The sequence below is a fragment of the Trichosurus vulpecula genome, chromosome 7 (assembly GCF_011100635.1).
Source record: "Trichosurus vulpecula isolate mTriVul1 chromosome 7, mTriVul1.pri, whole genome shotgun sequence".
NCBI classification, from domain to species: domain Eukaryota; kingdom Metazoa; phylum Chordata; class Mammalia; order Diprotodontia; family Phalangeridae; genus Trichosurus; species Trichosurus vulpecula.
In genome coordinates this window covers 258,774,650-258,801,099 of record NC_050579.1, presented here as the reverse complement: position 1 = coordinate 258,801,099, position 26,450 = coordinate 258,774,650, and the positions used below count along the sequence as shown (strand labels likewise).

At 40.3% G+C, this 26,450-nt stretch overlaps 2 protein-coding genes across 3 annotated transcripts in view; one reads left to right on the top strand and one right to left on the bottom strand.

Moving 5' to 3' along the window:
- Positions 1-13,959, bottom strand: part of CFAP52 (cilia and flagella associated protein 52) — a 75,052-nt gene extending 61,093 nt beyond the window's left edge. Inside the window, exons 1-3 of one of the 2 annotated variants that reach the window (XM_036768839.1) lie at positions 13,808-13,959; positions 8,014-8,213; positions 4,260-4,396 (exon numbers count right to left, since the gene is read on the bottom strand). In XM_036768839.1, the coding sequence (XP_036624734.1) occupies positions 4,260-4,396; positions 8,014-8,213; positions 13,808-13,880 (410 nt within the window). In that variant the 5' untranslated portion in view covers positions 13,881-13,959. Of the gene's footprint in view, positions 1-4,259; positions 4,397-8,013; positions 8,214-13,665 lie in introns of both variants that reach the window. The other variant, XM_036768840.1, reaches the window with a different exon arrangement.
- Positions 13,960-16,083: 2,124 nt separating this feature from the next.
- STX8 (syntaxin 8) overlaps positions 16,084-26,450 on the top strand; it is a 279,229-nt gene continuing 268,862 nt past the window's right edge. The window contains 1 exon segment of the mRNA XM_036768392.1: positions 16,084-16,331. Within this exon segment, the coding sequence (XP_036624287.1) occupies positions 16,084-16,331 (248 nt within the window).

Here is a 26,450-nt window from a genome sequence, read left to right as displayed (position 1 = left end):
TTGTATACTTGTTACAAAGCTTTTGCTTTTCTTTCTTTTCTAATTAAGTGAGGAAGGGGGTTGGGATGGGAGGAAAAGAAGCAGATTTTTGTCAATTAAAATCATTAAGTTTTTGAAAAGAAAAATATGTATCATGATTTGGCAAGGGCAACCAATAATGTATTTCTTCCATCTGTACTTGTGTGTCTTTGTGAGGTATTTTTAAACTGTTGTAACTATTACTTATATTAAATATTATATTAATTATTATGTATGATTAATATTATATATTACATACTTAAATTAAATTGAATTTAGAACCAAATCTTCAAATCACTGCATTACAAAGTGTTAAGCCAAGTTAAAAAACAAACAATGAAATGTTTTCAATCACTTAGAGGCAGCCAGGTGACAGTGAATAAAGTGTTGGGCATACAGTCATAGAAGATCTGAGTGCAAATTCTGCCTAGTAAACTTATTAGCTGTATGATTCTAAGTCACCTAACCTCTCTTGTGCCTCAATTTCCCCATCTATAAAATGGATTGAACTCTATGATCTGTAAGAGCTCTTACAGGGCAAATCTTTGATATTATGACTTTACACTTATTGAAAATATTTTAATAACGACTTTATAGCATTTTAATTAGTGCAAAAAGCTCTACTATACTTTCTATGCTGTTAATAAAAGTTTTAAAATTTTGCTTCATTTATCTTCATCTCATCCTTTTAAAAGTTTATATGTAGTTATATTTTATAATAGTGCATACATACAATAGTGCATACATATAATTTAAAAATAAACATGTATTATATAACCTATATCAAATTGCTTGCCTCCTCAATGAGGGGGGAAGGAGAGAATTTGGAACTCAAAATTTTTTTTAAAACACATGTAAAAATTATTTTTGGAGGGGGCAGGGCCAAGATGGCAGCTGGAAAGCAGGAACTTGCAAGAGCTCCCCCCCAGGTCCCTCCAAACACCTATAAAAATGGCTCTGAACAAATTCTAGAACTGCAGAGCCCACGAAGTAGCAGAGGGAAGCAGGGCTCCAGCTCAGGACAGCCTGGATGGTCTCTGAGTAAGGTCTATCGCGCACGGAACTGGGAGCGGAGGGGAGCAGAGCCCAGCATGGGCTGCGTCCAGACCAACCAGACCGGGAGCTGGTGGAACAGGCCCTAGCACCCTGAATCAGTGAGCTGTGGCAGTTACCAGACTTCTCAACCCACAAACACCAAAGACAACAGAGAAGGTTAGTGGGAAAAGCTGCTGGGACAGAGTGAAAGGAGTTCACAGTTTGGGCACTGCCCCCAGGGGCAGCAGAGGTGGTGCAGGTACAGAACTACAACTGCAATTGCTTCAGGCCCCAGGCCCACCTGGTGGAAGGAATTAAGTGGCAGATCAGAGCTGGAGTGTAGAGCCTGCTTAAGATCTGAGTCCAGTCCGGGTTGTTCTTGGGGGAGGAGAAGTGCTGGTGTGGCAGAGCTGGCTGTATAGCTCTGAAATCAACAGCACATCCCCTTAAGCTTGGGACAAAGTACTCTCTACTCTACAAGCAGTCATACCCCGATGAAAAACTCAAGGGTCAAGTAGTTGGCTGGGAACATGGCCAGGCAAGGAAAACAGACTCAGATTCAGACTCAGACTTTGGAATCTTTCTTTGGTGACAAAGAAGACCAAAACATACAGCCAGAAGAAGTCAACAAAGTCAAAGAGCCTGCATTAAAAGCCTCCAAGAAAAACATGAACTGGTCTCAGGCCATGGAAGAGCTCAAAAAGGATTTGGAAGAGCAAGTTAGAGAAGTAGAGGAAAAATTGGGAAGAGAAATGAGAGTGATGCAAGAAAACCATGAAAAACAAGTCAATGACTTGCTAAAGGAGACCCAAAAAAATACTGAAGAAAATAACACCTTAAAAAATAGACTAACTCAAATGGCAAAAGAGCTCCAAAAAGCCAATGAGAAGAAGAATGCCTTGAAAGGCAGAATTAGCCAAATGGAAAAGGAGGTCCAAAAGACCACTGAAGAAAATACTACCTTAAAAATTAGATTGGAGCAAGTGGAAGCTAGTGACTTGATGAGAAATCAAGACACTATAAAACAGAACCAAAGAAATGAAAAAATGGAAGACAATGTGAAATATCTCATTGGAAAAACCACTGACCTGGAAAATAGATGCAGGAGAGATAATTTAAAAATTACTGGACTACCTGAAAGCCATGATCAAAAAAAGAGCCTAGATATCATCTTTCAAGAAATTATGAAGGACAATTGCCCTGATATTCTAGAGCCACAGGGCAAAATAGAAATTGAAAGAATCCACAGATCGCCTCCTCAAAAATATCCCAAAAAGAAAACTCCTAGGAATACTGTCGCCAAATTCCAGAGCTCCCAGATCAAGGAGAAAATACTGCAAGCAGCCAGAAAGAAACATTTTGAGTATTGTGGAAACACAATCAGAATAACACAAGATCTAGCAGCTTCTACCTTAAGGGATCGAAGGACTTGGAAGATGATATTCCGGAGGTCAATGGAGCTAGGATTAAAACCAAGAATCACCTACCCAGCAAAACTGAGTATAATGCTCCAAGGCAAAATATGGATTTTCAATAAAATAGAGGACCTTCAAGCTTTCTCAGTGAAAAGACCAGAGCTAAATAGAAAATTTGACTTTCAAACACAAGAATCAAGAGAAGCATGAAAAGATAAACAAGAAAGAGAAATCACAAGGGACTTAGTAAAGTTGAACTGTTTTGTTCACATTCATACATGGAAAGATGATGTGTATAATTCATGAGACCTCAGTATTAGGGTAGTTGAAGGGAATATACATTATACACACACACACACACACACATATACATATATACATATACATACATACATACATATATATATATATTTATATAGACAGAGGGCACAGGGTGAGTTGAATATGAAGGGATGATATCTAAAAAAAAATTAAGGGATGAGAGTAATATATTGAGAGAGGGAGAAAGGGAGAGATATAATGGGGTAAATTATCTCGCATAAAAGTGGCAAGAAATAGCAGTTCTATTGGGAGGGAAGAGGGGGCAGGTGAGGGGGAATGAGCGAATCTTGCTCTCATCGGATTTGATCTGAGGAGGGAATAACATACACACTCAATTGGGTATCTTACCCCACAGGAAAGAAGGAGAAAGGAGATCAAAAATGGGGGACGATAGAAGGGAGGGCAGATAGGGGGAGGAGGTAATCAAAAGCAAACACTTTTGAAAACGGACAGGGTCAAGGGAGAAAATTGGATAAAGGGGCATAGGATAGGAAGGAGCAAAATATAGTTGGTCTTTCACAACATGAGCATTGTGGAAGGGTTTTGTATAATGATACACATGTGGCCTATGTTGAATTGCTTGCCTTCTTACGGAGGGTGGGTGGGGAGGGAAGAGGGGAGAGAATTTGGAACTCAAAGTTTTAAAAGAGGGTGTTCAAAAAAAGGTTTTGCATGCAACTAGAAAATAAGATATACAGGCAATGGGGCCTAAACATCTATCTTGCCCTACAAGAAAGTACCGGAAAAGGGGATGGGGGGGAGTGGGGTGACAGAAGGGAGGGCTGTCTGTGGAATGGGGCAATCAGAATATATGCCATCTTGGAGTGGGGAGGAGGGTAGAAACGGGGAGAAAATTTGTAATTCAAACTCTTGTAAAAATTAATGCTGAAAATTAAAAATATTAAATAAAAAAGATTAAAACAAAAAATATTTTTGTATATAATTGGGGTAAAACAAAATATTAAATTACGGGGAAGCTAGGTGGCTCAGTGTGTAGAGCACTGGCCGTGGAGTCAGGAGGACCCGAGTTCAAATCCGGCCTCAGATACTTGACACATGTACTAGCTGTGTGACCTTGGGCAAGTCACTTAACCCCAATTGCCCTGCCAAAAAAAAGCAAAAAAAAAAATTAAATTGTAAAAAAATGTATCTTGGTAGAGCTGCATCACATGAAACTGCCTCTCATTGAGTTAAGATATCTTCTTAATATACTGATGTACGATAATTTTTCACTTTCATGTATTCGATTCAACCAATTAAGTTCTGCCTCATCAAATGTATTACAAATACCTTAGGGGAAAGAATCACATACTTTTACTACTTTTGTGTCCCTTTCAGTATCTGATAAAGCATTTTTCATACAGAAAGCACTTACCTATAAATTTGGTTACCCCTACCAAACTCAGCGTTCTAAGAATTTAATCACTTTGAAGTTGAGGGGAAAAAGGCAAATATTTTTGAGCTCATTACCTTCCATCATCTGGACCTCCTAATGATGCCAGGTATTTGCTATTTGGTGAAAAAGCCAGAGCTTCAATTTTGCCCTTGTGAAGTGACAATCGAGCAATCAGCTCCTTCTTTGCATAATCCCACAAAATGACATCTGCCTATAAGTGAGAAAAAAATACAATATACATACACATATTTTAGGATAACAACAATCATCACTATGAAGATAGCTAAATGGTAAAACAAAATAGGAACTTGGCAGGGCAATTTCTTACTGCTTTAACTCTTAAACCAATTGTCTTGACTTTAGATCATGTCATTTAAAAATTAAATCAACAAAACAACTTTTTTTTTTTCCAAAATAAGGTCCCAATTCCTTTCAAGTAATTCTAGCTTTAATCCCATACCTCAAAAAGTATCTTGATATTACAAAGGACCTTATCAATTTGAGTCCTCCCTTTAGTGGCATCAGTGGTGAACTTGTTATTCTGTGGGATTCTTCATGTAAATTTTCTACATTAGTCCACCTATATTATATACACACACATACATACATATACATACACACATGCATATATATGTATACACACATGTATATACATACATAATACATATATATATATACACATATATACATGTATATGTATACACACACGTGTGTGTGTGTGTGTGTGTGTGTGTATACACACACTATATAGTCCACCTTTCTTCTAGATCTCTCAAAATTACCAAAGATGAATTGGTACTATCCATCTCTTATTCTTCATTTTTTTTTCCTTTGTGAGGCAATCAGGGTTAAGTGACTTGCCCAGGGTCACACACCTAGTAAGTGTCAAGGTTCTGAGGTCAGCTTTGAACTTGGTCCTCCTCACTCCAGGGCCAGTGCTCTACCTACTATGCCACCTATCTGCCCTCTTATCCTTCATTCTTTATGACCCACTTATTTCTTCTGTTCGTGTATCATTTTAATATCCTTAATGTTTCTTCTTGAGTACAATTCATCACTGGTAACATGCTGCAATCTATTTACATATACCATTATTTCTTCATTTCACTTTGGATGACCCTCAGTTTTGATTTTTTCTTTTTTGAGATTTGTTGCTTCGTAACTTGAACCATATAGCATCACTAGAGTACTACTGGTATTCAAAAGATAGGTTATTTTTGTTTCAGAGAGAAGCCTGGTATTGTTGTTAGACCAACTTTTATTGAGTGACTGTGGATCACAGGAGACTCTGAAATGTTCTGGATTTTGAGGCAATCAGCATACCATCATCCATAACAAGAACATCTGCAGGACCTTGTCATCTACAGGGAATCACTCTTCCATTTGGACTCTGTGTTAGACGTCCTCCATGACAGTGGCAAGCTCTTTTGATGAACATATACATCTTTTTTATGTCTCAATTGATATTAATAATCATGAAATCAACAAATTTATTTCATCTTCCAAGGAATCTTATAGAATTTTAACATATGCATGAGAGGTACCCTAATGGAGGTAGTCCTTTAAAGCTGCATTTGCTCTATCAACTCATTTGCTTTTAAAAAATAATCACTAATAAGGGTGGACTAGCTTAATTGGATCCCACTTCAAGCTTTCTATTAATTTATTTTTCCTTCCAATGCTTCCAGTTATTTTAAGAGATACCATTCATAATCTTTCTCCATAAAATTTCGCCAATGAATTTATGTTCTCATTGTCCTAAGCTGTCTCTCCGCATATATCAATAAGAATTATTTTGCTGAACTTCTTTAGGAAATGGTGATAATCCATGTTTATGTCCATTCCTTTTTCCATTTTTTGGGGGCGGGTATCAATATGCTGTCTGAATAGGACAGGTTGGAAATACTTTAACTGTACTTCTCATTTTTATTCTTTATTCTACGCACTGTTGTTTCATTTTTTGATCCTAAACTCTATTTTCTGACATTCTTTACCACCATCTAACCATGCTCATCTCTGCAAAGAGGGCATTGAGTAATAAATATATGATTAATTAATCTGGATAGTAGTATTTTTATTCCATGTTAGCTTATTTGTACATTTTTTGCTTATTGTCTTCCATAATAAATTGTGAGGTCCTTGAGGGCAATGACTATTTTTTGCCTTTTTTGTTTACACAGTGCATAGCACAGTGCCTGGCACATGGTAGGCACTTAATAAATGCTTATTGACTGACTGACTGAGTTCTTCATAAATGTTCTGTCTACTTATCCTCTACAACACATGTTGGCACACAAACTGATTTTTTTCATTGTGGTCTTTTTTGTTTATACACATTATGATCACATTATGATCACTTCAAGACAAGATAACCAAGTAGCCTAGGAAATTCTTTTCCTTATTGCATTTGGGTACATGATAAAATGAACTCTGATAACTCTGATTTGCATCTCCAAGTCAAACGTTAGCCATCCTTTCATTTAGCTGTAACTTTCTTGAGTTGGGTTTCACTTATTTTAATACTGTTAAAGTTGATGTGATTCAGTTCCTCCACAGTTTGTCAACTAGTTGGTTATTGGACAGAGATCTCACATTTAGAATATCAACAGCTTAATTAATGTTTAGAGCTGGTCTCAAAACTGTTGTTCTTAGCACCTTTTACTCCCTTTCCACCCCTAAGCCAATCAATACAGAAAGAAAATGGGGCTGCAGAGGACTGAGAGTCATTTTGCATTTTTCTTTGTTTTATAGGTTGCCATGGTCAAAGAATCTGTTACTTAGTAGCTAGTGATGAGCCCCTTACAAATATAGTTGGGTCACCAGGATCATACTCAAAAGACTTTTCAGCATGGTAGACTCCACCAAAGTTTGTACTACCCAAAATCATCTTTAAGAGTCATCTCCATGCCATGATAAATCATTGGAATAGTTTTCATGTTTTCATAATCAACAACTACATATGTATATGTATGTATGTATGCATACATGCACATGCATGTAGAGTTTATACATATGTGCATGTATTGTTGTTGTTCAGTCATTCAGTCATGCCTGACTCTACATGACTTTGTGGTATTTTCTTGGCAAAGATATGGGAGTGGTTTGCCATCTTCTTCTCCAGTTCATTTTACAGATGCAGAAATTGAGGCAAACAGGGTAAAGTAACTTGCCTACAGTCACCCAGCTAATAAGTGTCTGAGGCTGAAGTTGAATTCAGGAAGATGAGTCTTCCTGACTCCAGGCCCAGCATTTTAGCCACTGTACCACCTAGCTGCCTGTACACACACGCACACACACATGTAATATATATATATACATATATATATATACACACACAACACATATATGTATATACATATATATTGTGTTTATATGTATGCATGTATAATTAAAATCAAAGACTATGTAGCTCACTACAGAGAAATTCAGCCAGAAAGTCAGGCAAAAGGAGGGAGCAAAAGAGAGATCCATTGTACAGTGTAACTTCTTCAGTACCAAACCTAGGATCTAGAAAAACTGCTCACTCCTTCTAGAAGCTGAGCTACTCTAGGTAAGAAGCCTTCCTATGAGGATTATCCTAAATGAAGAAAGAAGTAAATAATGGGGCAGTGTAGTATAGGATAGAGAACACTGGCTCCTGAGTCAGGGAACCTGAGTTCAAGTGTTGCCCTTGATGCTTGCTACTTTATGACCTTGGATAAGTCATTTAAACTCCCTGGGCCTCAGTTTCCCCATCTGAAAGTGAGAGGATTAGACCAAATAACACCTAAGGTCCCTTACAGTTCTAGAACTATGACATCATCCATGTATTCTCCTTAAATTACTCACCTTGAACCCCATAAAGGTAACCTGTCCAGAAGCAACATACGCGCCATTTGAGGAGACAGTAACGCAGGAGACATTATTGCCGTGTCCGTGTAGAAAATATTGCTTATTCGTGTTTATTGACTCAATAAGGACTGTGCAACCCAAAGGATAGACCAAATGTTCCTGATCGGGATGGCATATCAGACCGCCAGGAACATGTCCTAGAAGAAGCAAAAGAAAAGAGAGTCAGCTGCAGAAGTGGCTGCTACTGCGTAATTACGTAATAAATATAAATGGAGCTAGTGGCCAGTGGCTAGTGAGAGTATATTGCGTGACTTTCCGAGGCAGCTACGAATAACGCAAATCTTCATCTTACTGATGATTATGGACCATGAGTGCCCTGAGTAATTATATACGAGGTCAGTTCCAGAAAAAAAATTTGTCATGAAGGTGAAATTTTCCTTCAGTTATTCTTCCTTTTGCCCCCGACACCCGCTTGCTATAAATTTATCTATTAGTGTCAATTTCATTGTTTCCAAGACTTCCACTGGCCACCAGTCCAAGACCAAAGAGCCTCTAGAGCAGGGTAAGGGGTTTGGAATCTTTTTTTGTGCCATAGACCCCATTAGAAATCTAGTAAAGCCTTTAGACCCCTTCTCAGAATGTTTTTAAATGCTTAAAACACATAGGATTACAAAGGCAATCAATTATACTAAACTATTGTTATCAAAGTATTTTTTTAAAACAAAGTTCATGGACCCCTGGTTAAGTACTTCTGTTGTTCTAGAGCCACCCCCTAAAGCTGGGGGAAATAATCTACTCAACAACAGAATGATCCCTAGGAAGCCAGGCTTCAGGACTCCACTGACCATAGCCTGATCATCAGCTAAGATCTGATATATTTATCACTATACGCATATCTTCTCCCCATGATTTCTACCTCATACTCAGGGACTGAAACTCAAATTAACATTACCACTGATATTATGAAAAGTATAACAATCTGCCTTTCTATGACTCAGCTCAGAATCCTTATGATTGAAAGTCTCAAGATACTTGGGCCAAAGTTTCCTTCACTGGACACCACTCCTTGCTTCTTCATATAGATCCATATTAACCCCATACTTCATCGGTCCCTATCCCAATCCACCCTACCTTTCTACTGTGCTGACTGGAACCCAGATTCTATTGTAAACAAACTTCATGTTAGACCTGTTCTTCTCTTCCTCCTTCTATCTCTTTGTAACCAACGATATCTGGCTCCCTCCCCTAACCCCATCACCCAGAAGATGCTGCACTCCTAGCCACATTCTCCATAATTATACGTATATTTACTCATGCCCACCCCCCCATATGGGTGTGCTTTTTCCCCCTCTCTGACACTTATAGACACTCCACCATCAACACTCAACCCACCATCAAGATTCAACAATCTCTCCTTTTAGATTCACTTGAATTAAATGCCTACTATGTGCTGGACCTTATTTAAGGCACTGGGTATACAAAAGCAAAAATGAAACATTCTTGCCTTCAAGGAATTAACCTCTTATGGACAGAGAAAACATATTTTTAAGCATATTTATAGCCCTGCTATAAAGGGCTACAAATACTAAACAGAGTTTATGTTTGGTCCTAGAGGTAATAGGAAGCCACTGGAGTTAATTGAGCAGGCTAATAATAAAGTCAGTCCTTTGCTTTAGGAAAATCATTCCATCCAACTCATATAGATCCTCCGTTCTCAAGGAGCCCGGTACCTGACTTACAGTCTTCCACACACAGACATGATAGATAATTCCTTTGATCTCAAAAGTTGGGCAAGCCACTTAACCTCTCTCAGCCTCAGTTTCCTCTTCTGTAAAAAGGAGGTGGAGATGCTGCAATAGCCTCTGATGTACTTTCCAGCTCTAAATCTATGATCTTATGTTCTACCTCCACTATCAATAATTCTGATACTCCTTTGTCTATAACCTTCTCTCCTTCCATCTCTCCCTTCTAGAATTTTTCCCTAAGCTCCCAGTCAATCTATCTCAACTTGTTTTCCCAATTCATTGCCCTTGCTCTGACCTCATTATCCCCCCTTCAAAAACCTTAACCTGCTAATGAACCAGTTCAACTTATACTATACTCTACTGTGGAGTCCATTGTCTCTACGCCGTATTGCTACTCATCCCTTTCCAAAGCCCAACCTTTCACCCGCAGTTTCTCACTTCAGTCACCTTAACACCATCCTGTGCTATCCAGCAACACTGGCCTCCTTGTTGTTCCTCACACCAGACATTTCATCCCCTGACTCCATGCATTTTTCGTTGGTTTTCCCCTGTGTCTGGAATTCTTTCCCTCTTCAGTTGTTTCCTGCCTTCCCAGGCAACCATCAAGTCCCAGCTAAAGTTTCACCTTCTACAGGAAACCTTTCCAAATCCCCTTTAATGCTAGTGCCTTTGCTCTGTTAATTATCTCCAATTTATTTTGTACAAAGCTTTTTTTGCATGTCGTCTCCTCCATTACATTAGATTGTGAGCTCTTTAAGAGCAAGACTGTTTTTTAATGCACTTAGTGCTTAGCATAGTTCCTGGCACATAGTAAGCACTTAACAAATGTTTACTGACTGCCTAATCACTTTATTATAATTATTATATTTATATAAATTATTATATTATAATATTATAAATAATAATAGCCCACGTTTACACAGTACTTTAAATTTTATAAAGCATTTTACATGTACTATCTCATTTGATCCTCACAACAACTCTGTAAGGTAGGCCCTATCATAATCATTCCCTGAATTGCGTTGTCTCAGATCACATGGCATTTAAGCATCCAAGGCAGGATTTTTGAATCCAAGTCATCCTGACCCTAGGTTCAATCTGGATCTATTCTGCCATGCTCCTTTTTCTCAGTCCTTATCTTTCTTGACATCTCTGAAGCATTTGGCACTATTAACCTTTCCCCCTGCTTTGATGTCCTCTACTATTGGGGTTTTCATGACATAGCTGTTCTCTCCTGATTCTCCTCCTACCTGTCTCATCACTCCTCAGGCTTTCATGAATATATTCATCCCTATATGTGGGCTCTGCCTTAAGTGCTGTTCTCTTCTCTCTGGTTCTATAATTTCATCATTTACCATGCAGATGATTCCTAAATCTATATGTCCAGGCATCCTCTCTTTGCTGAGTTCTGCATTCCTAACTGCCTGCTGGATGGACATCTTCACCTAGATATTCTATGGAATAGAATAGCTGTTTGAAATGCAACATGTCCAAAATGGTTCATTATCTTTCTCTTTAAATCCACCCGTCCTCCTAATTTACCTGTTTCTATCTGGAGCATAATTATTCTTCTAATCACCTAAGTTTCCAAAATAAAAGTAATCTTCAGCTCTTTCCTCTCCTAACCTCTCATGTTCAGTCGGTTGCCAAGTCGTTGATTCTATCTCTACAATGTATCTCAGGTATTCCTTGTTGCCGCTCATCTGTCCATCACTCCAGGCTCTCATCGCTTCTCGACTGAACTATTGCAGTAGATCTCTTCACTGCCCTTCCTGCCTCTACTCTCTTCCCTCTTCAGTCAACACTCAACACCACTGCCAAATTGATATTCCCAAAGCACAGATCTGACCATGTCATTACCCTGTGTAAGAAGCTCTTGTGATTATTGCCTCTAAGACAGAATACAAATTCCTCCATTTGGCTTTTAAAATCCTTCCCAATCTGGCAGTAGCCTTGCATTCCAGGTTTACTGCCCATTATCCTTTTTCTTCCATTCTGTCCAAACCAGTCTTCTTGCTATTCCTCATATGAGATATTCCATTTCTAATCAGCAAGGTGGTGCAGTGGATAGAGTGGCTGAGCTTGAAGTCAGGAAGACCTGAGTTTAAATCTGGCCTCAGAAACGTACTAGCTGTGTCACCCTGCACAAGTCACTTAACCCTCTGCTTCTTTGTATGTTTCCTCAACTGTAAAATGGGGATAATAATAGCACCTATCTTGCCAGATGAGATAATATTTGTAAAATGCTTAACACAGTGCTTGGCACATAGTAGAAGGAGCTTTACACTTTCCTCTTTTCCCCAGTTTCCTTTGCCTGCATCACACACTTGTTCATCTCTGCTTCACAGAATTCCTAACCATCCTTCTGAGATCAGCTCAAGTGCCACCTCCTATACAAGCCTGTTCTGATTCTAGAACCTAAGTTCTAGGTGCTGAAGGAGACAAAGAGGTAAAAAAAACCCACCAAATCATGGTCACATGCCCTCATGAACCTTACAGTCTAATAGAAACATATAGATATAATAAATAATAAGTCTATTACATTAGGAAGGTTCCAAGTATATTTGAACTCCAAAGAATAGAGATAGACTAGTTAATGTATTTCAGTTATTTCAATGAGAAATTCCATTAAAACATCCAGAGTCAATGAAAAAAAAATATTCTCCAGCGTTAAACTCTATAGTGAGTGCTTAGTGTTGCTATTCCCTCTAAAGCCTTCTAATGTGTAAGTCCAAACCCTTCAGCACAGTATTCAAGGATTTCCACCGTTCAGTCCCATCTAGCTTTGCAATCTTATTCCACATTTTCCAGTCACAGTAGTCAGGAAGTATGTGCCGTTGACACATATTTGCTTTGTGACCATTGGCAATTTGTTTAACCTTGCAGTCCCCCACCCCGATCCGAACTCCCCCAGGCAACTTTAAGAATTAGATGGTACAGTGGGTAGAGTGCTGGACCTGAAATCAGGAAGATCTGACTTCAAATATAGCTTCAGACACTTACTAGCTGTGTGATCCTGAGCATCACTGTAATGAGCTCTGCACACCTTAAAGCACTATGTTAAGTGTTAGCTATTATCATTGTCATTATCATTCTAAGACATTAAATTACAGAGCATTTGTGGAAAGAATTTCCAAGCCAGCAGTCCACAGTACAGCACACAGATCTGGACCAAAAAGCTTTTTAACTTGCACGGAGGAAAGCACTTGAGGAAACTAAAAAATCACAAATATGGTATTATTACTACTTAGTTTGAAATCCTCAGTATTCGAATTTTTCCATTGTCTGACAACAAAGACACTACCCCCCCCCCCCCATGAATAATACAAATTACCTGGCCTGCTTCCAGCCCTCTTTACACGACCCTGCCATTCTCACCCACAATCAGAAATTTTTTTTTTAATTAGCTAGTTACCATTCTTCTCAGTACTTTGGAAGGCAGAGAAAACAGACAAGATAGATGGGTTAACAGCACAGTAGATTTTGAATTGGGAGCAGATAGAGTCAAATACATATAGCAGTGTCCAACCCCAGGTGACTGGAGGAAAAAGTATAATGCTTTGGGTCAGAAAGGACAAGCTTCAAAGGTAGAGGGCTGAGGTTAGGGACTCGCAAACTGGAGAAGGTGCTGTAGAACAACTTCACTTACTAAGAGGTCCAGTTGTCAGCCAATCAGCCTAAATCAGTCAATGATTTTAGCCGTCTCTATTCATCGTCCTTCTAGCTAGTCCTCCGCTCCTCTCGATCTTTCCGCTCCCCTCAGATCAATAAATCAGAGCTGGACTCCAGGGCCGGGGTCAGGGGCAAAAAGCAGGTAGAGTGCAAACTGTTTCACGTCTCGAATCCCCCATTTGCCACCCCCACCACCCCCACTCATAGGTTTCTAGGCCACCCCGTGGCTCACCGAATCTTAAGAGTAAAGGATGTTGTGGCTGGAAGGGTCCTTCGAAGTTATAAAACCAATACCCATTTTACAGAGTGGGGCGAAGTGACTTTCTTAACATCCCAGCGACAGAGCGGGATTAGCATCTCTCTTAGTGCCTCACCATTGAAGCCAATCACTGCTTCAAGCTCCAGTCCAAGCACCTCAGATTCTGGAAGGGCCTCGGAATCCCCCATTGCCGCAACACCACTAGCTTCTCCTTAGCTGAAACTCACGGCCCAGCACCAACACTCGGCGTCCCTCTGTCGCGATGGCAACGAACCTGCACCTGCGCTTGCGTACAAACCCGCGGCTTCAACCACTAGGCGGCTCGCATCACTTCCATGCCTTCTGCAGATCTCAGGCCCTCTGCTTCATGAAAGGTCTCATTCATCCTTGTGACTAGGAATCAGTCACCGTCCTGACTAATTTTCGAATTTTTTCCCAATTACAAATTTTAATCTTCACTTTTTACCGGTTTGAGTTCTAAATTCTCTCCGACCCCTCCCTTTCCTCACCCATCACTGCGAAGGCAAACAATTTGATAAAGATTATACATTTGCAGGCATGCAAAACATATTTCTAAATTAATCATTTTGTGAAAGAAAACACAGACAAAACACAAGAAAAATAAAGTAAAAAATAGTATGCTTCGATGTGCATTCATGTTCCATCAGTTCTTTCTCTGGAGGCGGATAGCATTTTTCATCATAGGCTCTTCAGAAGTATCTTGAATCTTTGTATTGCTGAGAATAGCTAAGTCATTCATAATTGAACATTATACAATATGCTTGTGTACAATGTTCTTCGGGTTCTGCTCACTTCACTTTGCATCAGTTCATATATATCTTTCCAGGTTTTTCTGAAAGCATCCTGCTCATCATTTCTTATTGCACAATAGTATTCCATCACAATCATATACCACAACTTGTTCCAGCCTTTTTCCAATGGATGGGTGTCTCCTCAACTTCCAATTGTTTGCCACCGCAAAAAGAGCTGCTATAAATATTTTTGTACAAGTAGGAAAAGTTGACCATTTTAAAGCCAGGCTCATAGATGTTGTTACATTCTACAAGAAACTGATACTCTGAACAAGTGATCCCTGGTGTTGGTTTTGGTACGCCACAGAAAATTGGGCATTTGTAATTATTTATAACATTCTCAAAACAAATTAACTTTAACTTACTTTTAGGTGATTTAAATACTTAAATACTTACATATTGAAATATTTGAGTAATTTACTTTAAAATGAATAAAAAAATTCAGTGTTTCCTCCAAAATTTTAAGATTTTTCCCATTATATTCTTTGACCCAGAGACTCTACAGTTAAGCAGGACTCACTTTTAAGTTTAATATGTGCTAAACTTATTTGTCACTTTTTAAAGTCTAGACAACCAGTAAAATAATAGATTAAGCCCTGATTTGTTGTGTTTTCAGATTACCCAGGTGTAGACGGACAAACTAAAAAGAGTTGACACCAGCACACCCCTAAGGAACTGAAGAGCAGAAAGTTTCCATAGACATAAAAATATTAATGGCAGCACTTTTTTGGGGGATGTGGTAGCCAAGAATTAGAAACAAAATAGGTGCCCATTCATTGGGGAATGGCTAAACAAATTGTGTTACATGAATGTAATATTTGGTTTTTTCCCCAATTCAGTAGATGATGTGATCAATGATGATGTGATAATGTATTAACAAGGGAAAGGGACACTCCATCTAACAGCCGGAGAACAAGAGTCCGTCAGTCAACTAGCATTTATTAAGTACCTGCTATGAGCCAGGCATAGTGATAAGTTCTAGGGACACAAAGTAAGGCAACCCCCCCCCCCCATAGTCCTAGCTCTCAAGGAGCTCACGGTCTAATGGGTGAGACCACATGCAAACAGCTATGTACGAGCAAGATAAATTGGGGGTCTTCTCTGAAGAAAAGTCCTGCGAAAGGGTTTTTGCAGAAGTTGCTATGACTCAAACAGCTATGTACGAGCAAGATAAATTGGGGGTCTTCTCTGAAGAAAAGTCCTGCGAAAGGGTTTTTGCAGAAGTTGCTATGACTCAAACAGCTATGTACGAGCAAGATAAATTGGGGATCTTCTCTGAAGAAAAGCCCTAACATTTAAGGAGGACTGCGAAAGGGTTTTTGCAGAAGTTGCTATGACTCAGGTCTTCCTGGCTCTCGGCCCAGTGGTATAGCCACTGTGCCACCTAGAGGCCTCGGTTTTATTAATTACCACTCCGAAGCCTTTGTTTTTTTGTTTGTTTGTTTTTAATTCCCCTTCCTGCTGGTGTGGTACAAAGGACAAGGGATTTCCTATTTCGAATCCCAGCTCCACCACCTTAAACCTGAGGCCCTGGACAAAACACTTCCCTTTTCTGGGAATCAGTTTTCTCATCTCTAAAATGAGCGAGTTCTTAGGCCCCTTCCTAGTAAGGACTTCTCTCTCCCAGGCCTCTTCGGTTCCCCTTCCCCCTCCCAGCCCCGCCTCGCCCCCTTGTGGCGCCTCTAGGAAGACACACACTCTCGCTTCCTCTCCAAGCTCGGGCTTCGACCGCCTGCGACTGAGCCATTTGCCCTGCCGTAGTCTGCGGTAGCAACCCGGAAGCTTTGCGGGAAGCGGCAGAGGCAGCGTCATGGCGCCGGACCCCTGGTGAGGCCCGGGCTGAGGGACCCAGAGCAGACTCCCAGGGGGCAGGCTGGGGGTGGCAGGGCAGGGGCGGGGAGGGGGGAGACGCTCCCGCTGTGGCGGCTGGGCTGGAGCCGGGCGAGCGGCCTCCTCCTCGGGAGGACAAGGGAGGAGGAGCGGGGAGCCGGCGCTTTCTGCGGGCAGAGCTTGGAGAACAGAGCCGCGTTTAGGAAACTTGAATTGGGCGTCGCTGTGCGTTTTTTCCCTCTGGTGCAGGCAGTCGGCGACGCGGAGGAGGAGTAGCAGCAGTAGCAATAACAATACCTGTATATAGAGCGTCCTGTGTGCCGGGCCCTGTGCTAAGCTCTTTGCAATGATCTCACATGCTCCTTAGCACCACGGCGGGGGGCGGGGGTGGGAGCGTTAATAATAGCACTCCCAGTTTACATTTGAGAAAACGGAGGCGAGCAGGTTCAGTGAGCAGCCTAGAGGGATGCGCACAGCTAGTAAGTGCCTGAAACCGGATTTGAACTCGGGCCGGCCCCGGGCTAGGGAGCTCCGGATTCAAGCTTATGTGGTGTTGGGCTTGACCCCAGATAAGAAGTGCATGCAGCACCGCGCTCCTCCAGCCCAGCAAGACTGCCGCGGGGCTTTCACAGCGCCCTTCGTAATCTGATTTTATTCACAGGCCCCCTGAGTGAAGGACCCTCATATTCGGAAGCCCGCCTATAGGCTCCGCTCCTTCATCGACAGATCTATCGAGTAACTCTTTTTACATGCCAGTTCTATGCCCCGCACCATGCTATGCATTGGCGATGATAGAAAGGCCAAAATGAAAACAGCCCTTGCTCTCAAGGAGCTCACCTTCCAAGGGGAGACACAAAACGGACATACATAGGTCTAGGCAAAACAGAGTCACGATCGTAGGTTCAGAGCTAGGAGGCCTTGTCCGACCCTCTCATTTTATCGATGAAACTGGTCCAGGGAAACGAAGGGACTTAGGCCGAGTCACACAGATAGTGAATAGTAGGGATGGCATTTGAACAAAGGTCTTCTTTCTTTCCGTGTCTCCCTCTGCAAATCCAATACACAGTAACCTTAGAGGGGAAGGCTCTAGCAGTAGCACCAGGAAAGGCCTCATCCAGAAAGTAGTTCTTGATCTGAGTCTTGAAGGAAGCCAGGGAGTCAGAGATGTGACTGTTTAGTCTTCCAGGTATGGGGGACAATGGCTGCAGGTATAAAAGTGAGAAGGCACTTACTGGGGCAATTGACTATAACGTGGTCACAAACAGGTAAATACAGGATACAAAGACAAATGCATATATGTACATATATGGTCAGAAACCAGGTTGCTTCATATTTGACCACTTTTCCCCTTCCTTCCTGTACCGTGAACTACTCCAGAAAGTTCTTAAAAAGGACATAGAATAGGTGCTTAAAACTGGAATTTGAAACTGAGTAAGACACTAATCAACTAGGTTAGCATTCTCATAGGCCTAGAACAGCAGAAATTCCTGATGAATACCAGACCTAGAAGGCTGGGAATGAAGATTGTGAGGTATCCCATTTCTGTTCCAGGGACTTAAAAAGAGTCTGCTTTTTGCAAGCCCGTAGGGGAAAAATGAGAGGAGGCTAGGGCTAGTTTGAACATTTAACTCCACTAACCTAACAAACTGCAGAGGAGATGGGGTAAGTGGGAGATCATTTCTAAGTACTCATTCATTCATTCAATAAACACCTATTAAACATTCATTAAGCACCTATTTTGTGCAAGGGGACAGAGGACTCCTCAAAAGTGAGGTAAGGAAGGAGTGATGGCCCATAGGAAAGGAAGGTAGATGCAAAGAGAAGGAGGTTTTTAAGTGTCTTTAAGTATTTGTAAGGCAAGATGGAAAGATAAATAAGACTGGGTCCCTGATCTTAAGAAACATATAACATAGGGAGAAAAAAAAGATAGATGAATAAATGTAATTCAGCAGACGTACCAAGTCCATATAGCCAAGACGCTGGAGACACAGATTTTAAAAACAACAATATTCATGTATTGAAGAGCTTACGTGAGGAATTAGGTAGGGAATGATGAAAACAATAGCTCTAGAAAAATTTAGGTTAAGTTAATTAAGGGTAATTAAGACATTGTACAGCAGTGTCTGTTATTTGAGGACCAGCCTATCTATGGAGAGATTAATCACAAAAGGATTGGCCCACAGGTAGTGAAATTTTTTTTTTTTTGCCTATGCTAACCTGTGAAATGGACAGGTACATAATGGCCCTCAGTCTTGTGTGACCCTAGTTTAGATATTCAGTGATATGAAAGGGGTAGAAAGTGCTAGGAATCATATAGCTTCCAAACTACATAATAGTAACAGTTAATATTTAAATAGTACTTTAAGGTTTACAAAACACTTTATTATTTATTATTTCATTTAATCCTCACCCCCTATGGAGGTAGATTCTGTTACTGTCTCCATTTTTCAGATGAGGAAACTGAGGCTGAGAGGCTAAATGGTGTGTCTAGCTTCAAACATTTGAGTCAGAATTGAACTCATTTTTAAACAAATTCCAACTCTGTGTAACTGCCCTGGTGTCCCACATACTTAGAGTATGTCCCACATACTCCCTTCTTACCTCTGCTTCAAAGTCCAGCTCTTTTAAGATACAGTTCAGGTACCATCTTCTGCATGAAGTCTTTCCTGATCTTGAATATTAATATCTTTTCTCCCAAACAACCTTGTATTTAAGTACTTTGTATATATTTTGTATTCACTTTTATTTATGCTGTATATATTTTTATATATATATACTTGTCTCCCCATTAGAATGTAAACTCCTTGTGGGTAGAGATTGTCTGTTTCACTGTTACAGCACAGTGCCTGGCACATAGTAGGCACTTAATAAATGTTGATTTGATTCATCTAAGTCTGGCTCTCTATCCAATACATGCTAAGCTACTAACACAAACATCATGTATGATTTTTCATCCAGTGATAAAGAGTTTACTCTCTACCAGAGGAGGGGAACTGCATATTATCAGGAACGTTTCCAATATATTGTATAGCTTTTCTAGAGAACTTGTAGAAAGACATGAACAAGATTTGGAGTATAGTGGGGTTGTGATCTATACTCGTGGAAGGAGTATCTGCACATATAAATCTCAGATCAATCTCTTATAAGTAAATGTCACATGATTTCACAATCTGGCTCCATTCTACCCTTTTTAGCTTTATCATATACACATTATGACTTCCATGCACTCTGTTGTCCAGCCAGACTGGCCTTGATGTTCTCACACAATTCATTTTCCATCCCTGCCTTTACACTGGATATTCCCCATGCCTGAAATGTGTTCCCACCTTGCCTCTGCCTCCCTTGTTTGAAGATTTATCTTAAGTGCTACATTCTGCAAGAGGCCTTCCTTTCTTATTCTCCCCAGCTCCATATTGCCTTTCCTACCAAGGTTAACTTGTATCTGTTTTATATGTGTCATTCATTTGTTCAGTTGTATCCAACTTTGTAACCCCTTGGACCCTAGCAGACCAATACTGTCCGTGGGGTTGGGTTTTCTTGACAGATAAGTGGAGTGGTTTGATGTATCCTTCTCTAGTAGTTTGAGGCAAACAGAGGTTAAGTGACTTCTCCAAGGTCACACAGCTGGTAAGTATCTGAGGTAGAATTTGAACTCAAGTCTTCCTGACTCCAAGCCCAGCACTTTAACCACCGAGCCACCTAGCTGCTTCCATTTTTGTATGTACCTATACTGTATGTCTATTTTGTTTCCCCTACTGTTCTCTCCCCTTAGAATGTAAGCACCCTGAGGCCAGAGACTTTTTGCCTTTGTCTTTGTATCTCATTGGAACTTATAATGGCATGTGCACGTGTGTATCTCCTAACTTTAATGTATACTCTGCCTTGAAAAAAAAATTAATTGCTTTTGTAGGCATTTAAATGCTTCTTGATTGATTGCCTTAAAGTGTTTCCTATGGTGGAGATTAAAGACAAGTTTCATTGAGTTGTTGGCACTCAAGAAGGTCCTTGAGGGAAAGTTAGGCTGTCAGGTGGAGATGAAGGGGGAGGGCCATTCAGGTCTAGGGGAGAGCATACATGTTTCTTTACATTTGGCAAGAACTTTAAAGACTTTTTCAAATTCCACTTCTTCAAGGAGCTTTCTCTTACTGCTGCTGTCACTGATCTTGCAGTATTTATAGTCTGTACTACATAGTTTATAATTTAAAATTTAATATCATACAATATTTGAGCTTAAAGGGGCTTTAGAGGTCAATCAATACCATCTTCATTTTATAGATCAGTATAATCAGGCACAGAGGAATGAATTGACCTGCTTGAAGTCATGTTGCTCATGGCCGACTTGAGAGTAAAAGTCATGACTTAATTCAGTTTTCTTAAATGTATTGTTTGCTTTTCTTTTTTACGTATTAGTCCAATCTTGTTTTTTTTTTTGCTTTTTATTAATTTTTAGTTTTCAACATTCACTTCCATAAGATTTTGAGTTCCATATTTTCTCCCCATCTCTCCTCTCCCACACCCGAAGACAACATGCATTCTAATTACCCCTTCCCCCAATCTGCCCTCCCCTCAATATTCCCCACCCCCATCCCCTTCCCTTCTATTTTCCTGTAGGGCAAGATAGATGTTTATATCCCATTGCCTGTATATCTTATTTCCAAGTTGGATGTAAAAGCAATTTTTAACATTTGTTTTTAAAACTTTTGAGTTCCACAGTCTCTCTCTTCTTCCTCACCCACCCTTATTGAGAAAGCAAGCAATTCAATATAGGTTATACACGTATAGTCTTGCAAAACACTTCTGTAATACTCATGTTGTGAAAGACATTGTATTTCCCTCCATCCTATCCTGTCCCGCATTTATTCTATTCCCTCCTTTGGCCCTGTCCCTCCTCAAAAGCGTTTGTTTCTGATTACCCTTTCCCCCATTCTGCCCTCCTTTTTATCATCCCACCCTCTCATCCCCTTCCTCCCTACTTTCCTGTAGGGTAAGATAGATTTCCATACCCAATTGAGTGTCATTCCCTCCTTAAACCAAATCTGATGAGAGTAAGGTTCATTCGTTCCCTCTCACCTCCCCACTTCTTCCCCTCCACTGTAAAAGCTTTTTCTTGCCTCTTTTATGTGATAATTTACCCCATTCTACCTCTCCCTTTCTCCTCCCAGTTATTAATCCAATTTCTTACTAGGTTTATGCACATTGAAGGGAGGGGGTATGTTTTATATTCCTTTTTATATTTATATTTTTATGTTTATATTTTTATATTTATATGTTTTATACCTCATAATCCCATGCATGGTGCTGAGTACTCAATAAATGCTTTTTGATACATCATTGATCCACCTGTATATGGACAAGGAGATTGGTATAGATCAGAGGTGTCAGACATGACCCACAGGCTTTATTGTAGCCCACAATAAATTTTGCATGCAGCTAGGACTAGATTAAAATAGAAAAATATTTAAAAAATAAAAATACAATTAAACATAGCTAATATTACATTCTAAAACTAAATCAATATATAGCCCACAGAGTCCCTTATTACACACAGCAGTGGCCCAGGTTTCTATTCGAGTTTGACACTGCTCATCTAGATGATCTCTAGACCCCTTCCAGGTTTCGTGGTCTATGATGCTGTGACTCAGATCTGTACCTAGTCCTATGGCTCCAAAAATGAATTCACCTCATTGTTTCCACCTCAACTTTACTTATCCAGTCAATCGGTACATCCTTTGGATTTTTGTCCACATTTGCAGACAGATCACTCTGTCCTTATCCCATCATCCCAGTTCATGTCGTCATTATATCTTGTCTCAATTATTGTGGTAGTTCTCCCAACTGGTTTCTTTTTCCCTTGTCCATCCTATGCACAATAGCCAGAGGGTTTTTTTTTAAATTAATTCAGACCTGTTACTTCAACTATGTAAAGAACTCTGGGTATGGAAGCTACCTCCAGTAATGAAGGTTGCAAACTGTTAATTACTTAAAAATCTTAGACAGTTACCTGAGACACTGAGGTTAAGTGACTTGTTCAGGATCACAGAGCTAGTATGTATCCAAGGTAGAACTTGGATCTGGGTCTCCTTGACTCCAAGGCCAGCCACTGTTTACTATGCCATGCTGCCTCTAATGGCCAGATTGATTTTCTTGTTTCTCAGCATGACATTTTTATGCTCAAAAATCTTCAATCTTGTTGACAACTAAAAAAATTAAAAACTTTTTTAGCCTGACATTCAATACTAACCTGGACCCAACCTATTCTTCTGGCCACATTTCAACTGACAGTTTCTGTTAGAGCCAAATTGGAACATTTACTATACTCTGAAAGGTCCCCTCCTGGCCTGCTCCCCTACACTACCCTCCTCTCTTTTTCTACTCTGTGCCTTTGTTCCTACAATTCTTTCTACAGGAATGTCCTCTTCCTTATTTCTGCCTCCCTAAAGTTACCAATGATCTCTTAACTGGCAAATCTAATAGTCTTTTCTCAGTACTCATCCTTCTTAGTCCTTAATTTGATACTATTGACCACCCTTTACTACTGGATATTTCTCCAGGTTTTTGTGTCCCTGCTCTCCTGGTTTTCCTTTACCTCTCCAATGTCTCCAGAGTCTTTGTTAGTTCATCATTTATATCATACATTCTAACTGCAAGTGTTCCCTGAGGCTGTGTAGGCTCCCCTCCCCTCTTCTCCCCTCTCCTCCCATCTCTCTCTCTTGCATTTTTAAAAAATTATTTTTATTTGTTTTTAGTTTTCAACATTCACTTTTATAAGATTTTGAGTTCCAAATTTATTTCCTCTCCCTCCCCTCTCCCCTTCCTAAGACAGCATGCAAGCTGATATAGGCTATACATTTATAATCATATTAAACATATTTCCACATTAGTCATGTTGTGAAAGAAGAATCAGAACAAAAGGGAAAAACCATGAGAAAGAAAAAACAAAAGACAAAAAAAGAGAAAATAGTCTGCTTTCATCTGCATTCAGATTCCACAGTTCTTTCCCTGGATGTGGATAGCATTTTCCATCATGAGTCTTTTGGAATTGCCTTAGGTCATTGTATTGTTGAAACTGGATGTCCCCCCAAACATCTCAAACACAACAGTACCAAACATAACTTAGTATCTTTCCTTTCAAACCTATCCCTCTTTCACACTTCCCTCTTTCTGATGAAGGTACTAGTACTCTGTATACTATGCTCACATCTTAGAGTTATCCTTAACTCCTTATTCTCATCTCCCATATCCAGTCAGTTGCTAAATCTTGCCATTTCTAATTTCACAACATTATCCTTCCCTTCCACTCACACAGCTCTCCTCACCTGGCTCTCTCTCTTCTGGCCTAGATTGTTGCACTAGCCTCTTAATTAGTTCTCCAGCCTTAAGTCTTTTTTTTTTTAATTTAAATTTATTTATTTAACATATTTGGTTTTCAGCATTGATTTTCACAACAGTTTGAATTACAAATTTTCTCCCCATTTCTACCCTCCCCCCCACTCCAAGATGGCATATATTCTGGTTGCCCTGATCCCCAGTCAGCCCTCCTCTCTATCACCCCCCTCCGCTCTCATCCCCTTTTCCCTTTCTTTCTTGTAGGGCAAGATAAATTTCTACGCCCCATTGCCTGTGTATCTTATTTTTTAGTTGCATGCAAAAACTTTTTTTTTTTTTGAACATCTGATTTTAAAACTTTGAGTTCCAAATTCTCTCCCCTCTTCCCTTCCCACCCACCCTCCCTAAGAAGTCGAGCAATTCAACCTAGGCCACACATGTATCATTATGTATACCCCTTCCACAATACTCATGTTGTGAAAGGCTAACTACATTTTGCTCCTTCCCAACCCATCCCGCTTTATTGAATTTTCTCCCTTGACCCTGTCCCCTTTCCAAAGTGTTTGTTTTGATTACCTCCACCCCCATCTGCCCTCCCCTCCATCATCCCCCCCCCCCATTTTATTTCCTCCCTCTTCTTTCCTGTGGGGTAAGATACCCAACTGAGTATGTATGGTATTCCCCCTCAGGCCAAATCTGATGAGAGCAAGGTTCACTCATTCCCCCCTCACCTTCCCTCTCCCCTCCTCCCACAGAACTGCTTCCTCTTGCCATCTTTATGCGAGATAATCCACCCCATTCTATCTCTCCCTATCTCCCTCTCTCAGTATGTTGCTCTCTCATCCCTTAATTTCATTTTATTTCTTTTAGATATCTTCCCTTCATCTTCAACTCACCCTGTGTCTGCTCTCTCTCTTTTACATATATATATTTATATATATATATATATATACACATACATACACATACATACATATACACATAGATATATACATACATACAAATTCACTTATATATATATATACATAAACATATATATGCATATTCCCTTCAACTACCCTAATACTGAGGTCTCATGAATCATACACATCATCTTTCCATGTAGGAATGTAAACAAAACAGTTCAACTTTAGTAAGTCCCTTGCAGTTTCTGTTTCTTGATTACCTTTTCATGCTTCTCTTGATTCTAGTGTTTGAAAGTCAAATTTTCTATTCAGTTCTGGTCTTTTCACTGAGAAAGCTTGAAAGTCCTCTATTTTATTGAAAGTCCATATTTTGCCTTGGAACATGATACTCAGTTTTGCTGGCTAGGTGATTCTAGGTTTTAATCCTAGCTCCATTGACCTCCGGAATATCGCATTCCAAGCCCTTCAATCTCTTAATGTAGAAGCTGCCAGATCTTGGGTTATTCTGATTGTGTTTCCACAATACTCAAATTGTTTCTTTCTGGCTGCTTGCAGTATTTTCTCCTTGATCTGGGAGCTCTGGAATTTGGCAACAATATTCCTAGGAGATTTCTTTTTGGGATCTATTTGAGGGGGCGATCGATGGATTCTTTCAATTTCTATTTTGCCCTGTGGCTCTAGAATATCAGGGCAGTTCTCCTTGATAATTTCTTGAAAGATGGTATCTAGGCTCTTTTTTTGATCATGGCTTTCAGGTAGTCCAATAATTTTTAAATTGTCTCTCCTGGATCTATTTTCCAGGTCAGTGGTTTTTCCAAGGAGAAATTTCACACTGTCTTCCATTTTTTTATTTTTTTGGTTCTGTTTTATAATATCCTGATTTCTCATAAAGTCACTAGCTTCCACTTGCTCCAATCTAATTTTTAAAGTAGTATTTTCTTCAGTGGTCTTTTGGACCTCCTTTTCCATTTGGCTAATTCTGCCTTTCAAGGCATTCTTCTCCTCATTGGCTTTTTGGAGCTCTTTTGCCATTTGAGTTAGTCTGTTTTTTAAGGTGTTGTTTTCTTCAGTGTATTTTTCAGTATTTTTTTGGGTCTCCTTTAGCAAGTCATTGACTTGTTTTTCATGGTTTTCTCACATCCTTCTCATTTCTCTTCCCAATTTTTCCTCTACTTCTCTAACTTGCTTTTCCAAATCCTTTTTGAGTTCTTCTATGGCCTGGGGCCAGTTCATGTTTTTCTTGGAGGCTTTTGTTGTAGGCTCTATGACTTTGTTGTCTTCTTTAGGCTGTATGTTTTGGTCTTCTTTGTTACCAAAGAAAGAATCCAAAGTCTGAGACTGAATCTGAGCGCGTTTTCGCTGCCTGGCCATATTCCCAACCAACTAACTTGACCCTTGAGTTTTTCAGTGGGGTATGACTGCTTGTAGATTACAGAGTTCTATGTTCCACGTTTGGGGGGGAGGTGCCAGCTCTGTCAGACCCACACTACTCCTTCCCCAAGAACCCCCAGCCCGGGGTTCAGCAGGCTGTTGCACTTGGGCCTGGGGCGGGAAGCAGCAGCAACTGTAGCTGCCCCACCTCCACTGCCCCCAGGGCTGGAAGCCGAACGGGGAACTCCTTCCACTCCCGCAGCTTTTCCCACTAACCTTCTCTGCAGTCTTTGGTGTTTGTGAGTCACGGGGTCTGGTAACTGCCGCAGCTCACATATTCAGGGCGCTAGGGGCCCCATCTGCCCGACTCCAAGTTTGGTTGTTCCACGCCGCTCAGGGTGGGCTCTACTCCACTCTGTTCCCAGCTCCCAGCTCCCAGCTCCGTGTGGAATAGACCTCACCCAGAGACCATCCAGGCTGTCCTGGGTTGGAGCCCTGCTTCCCTCTGCTGTTC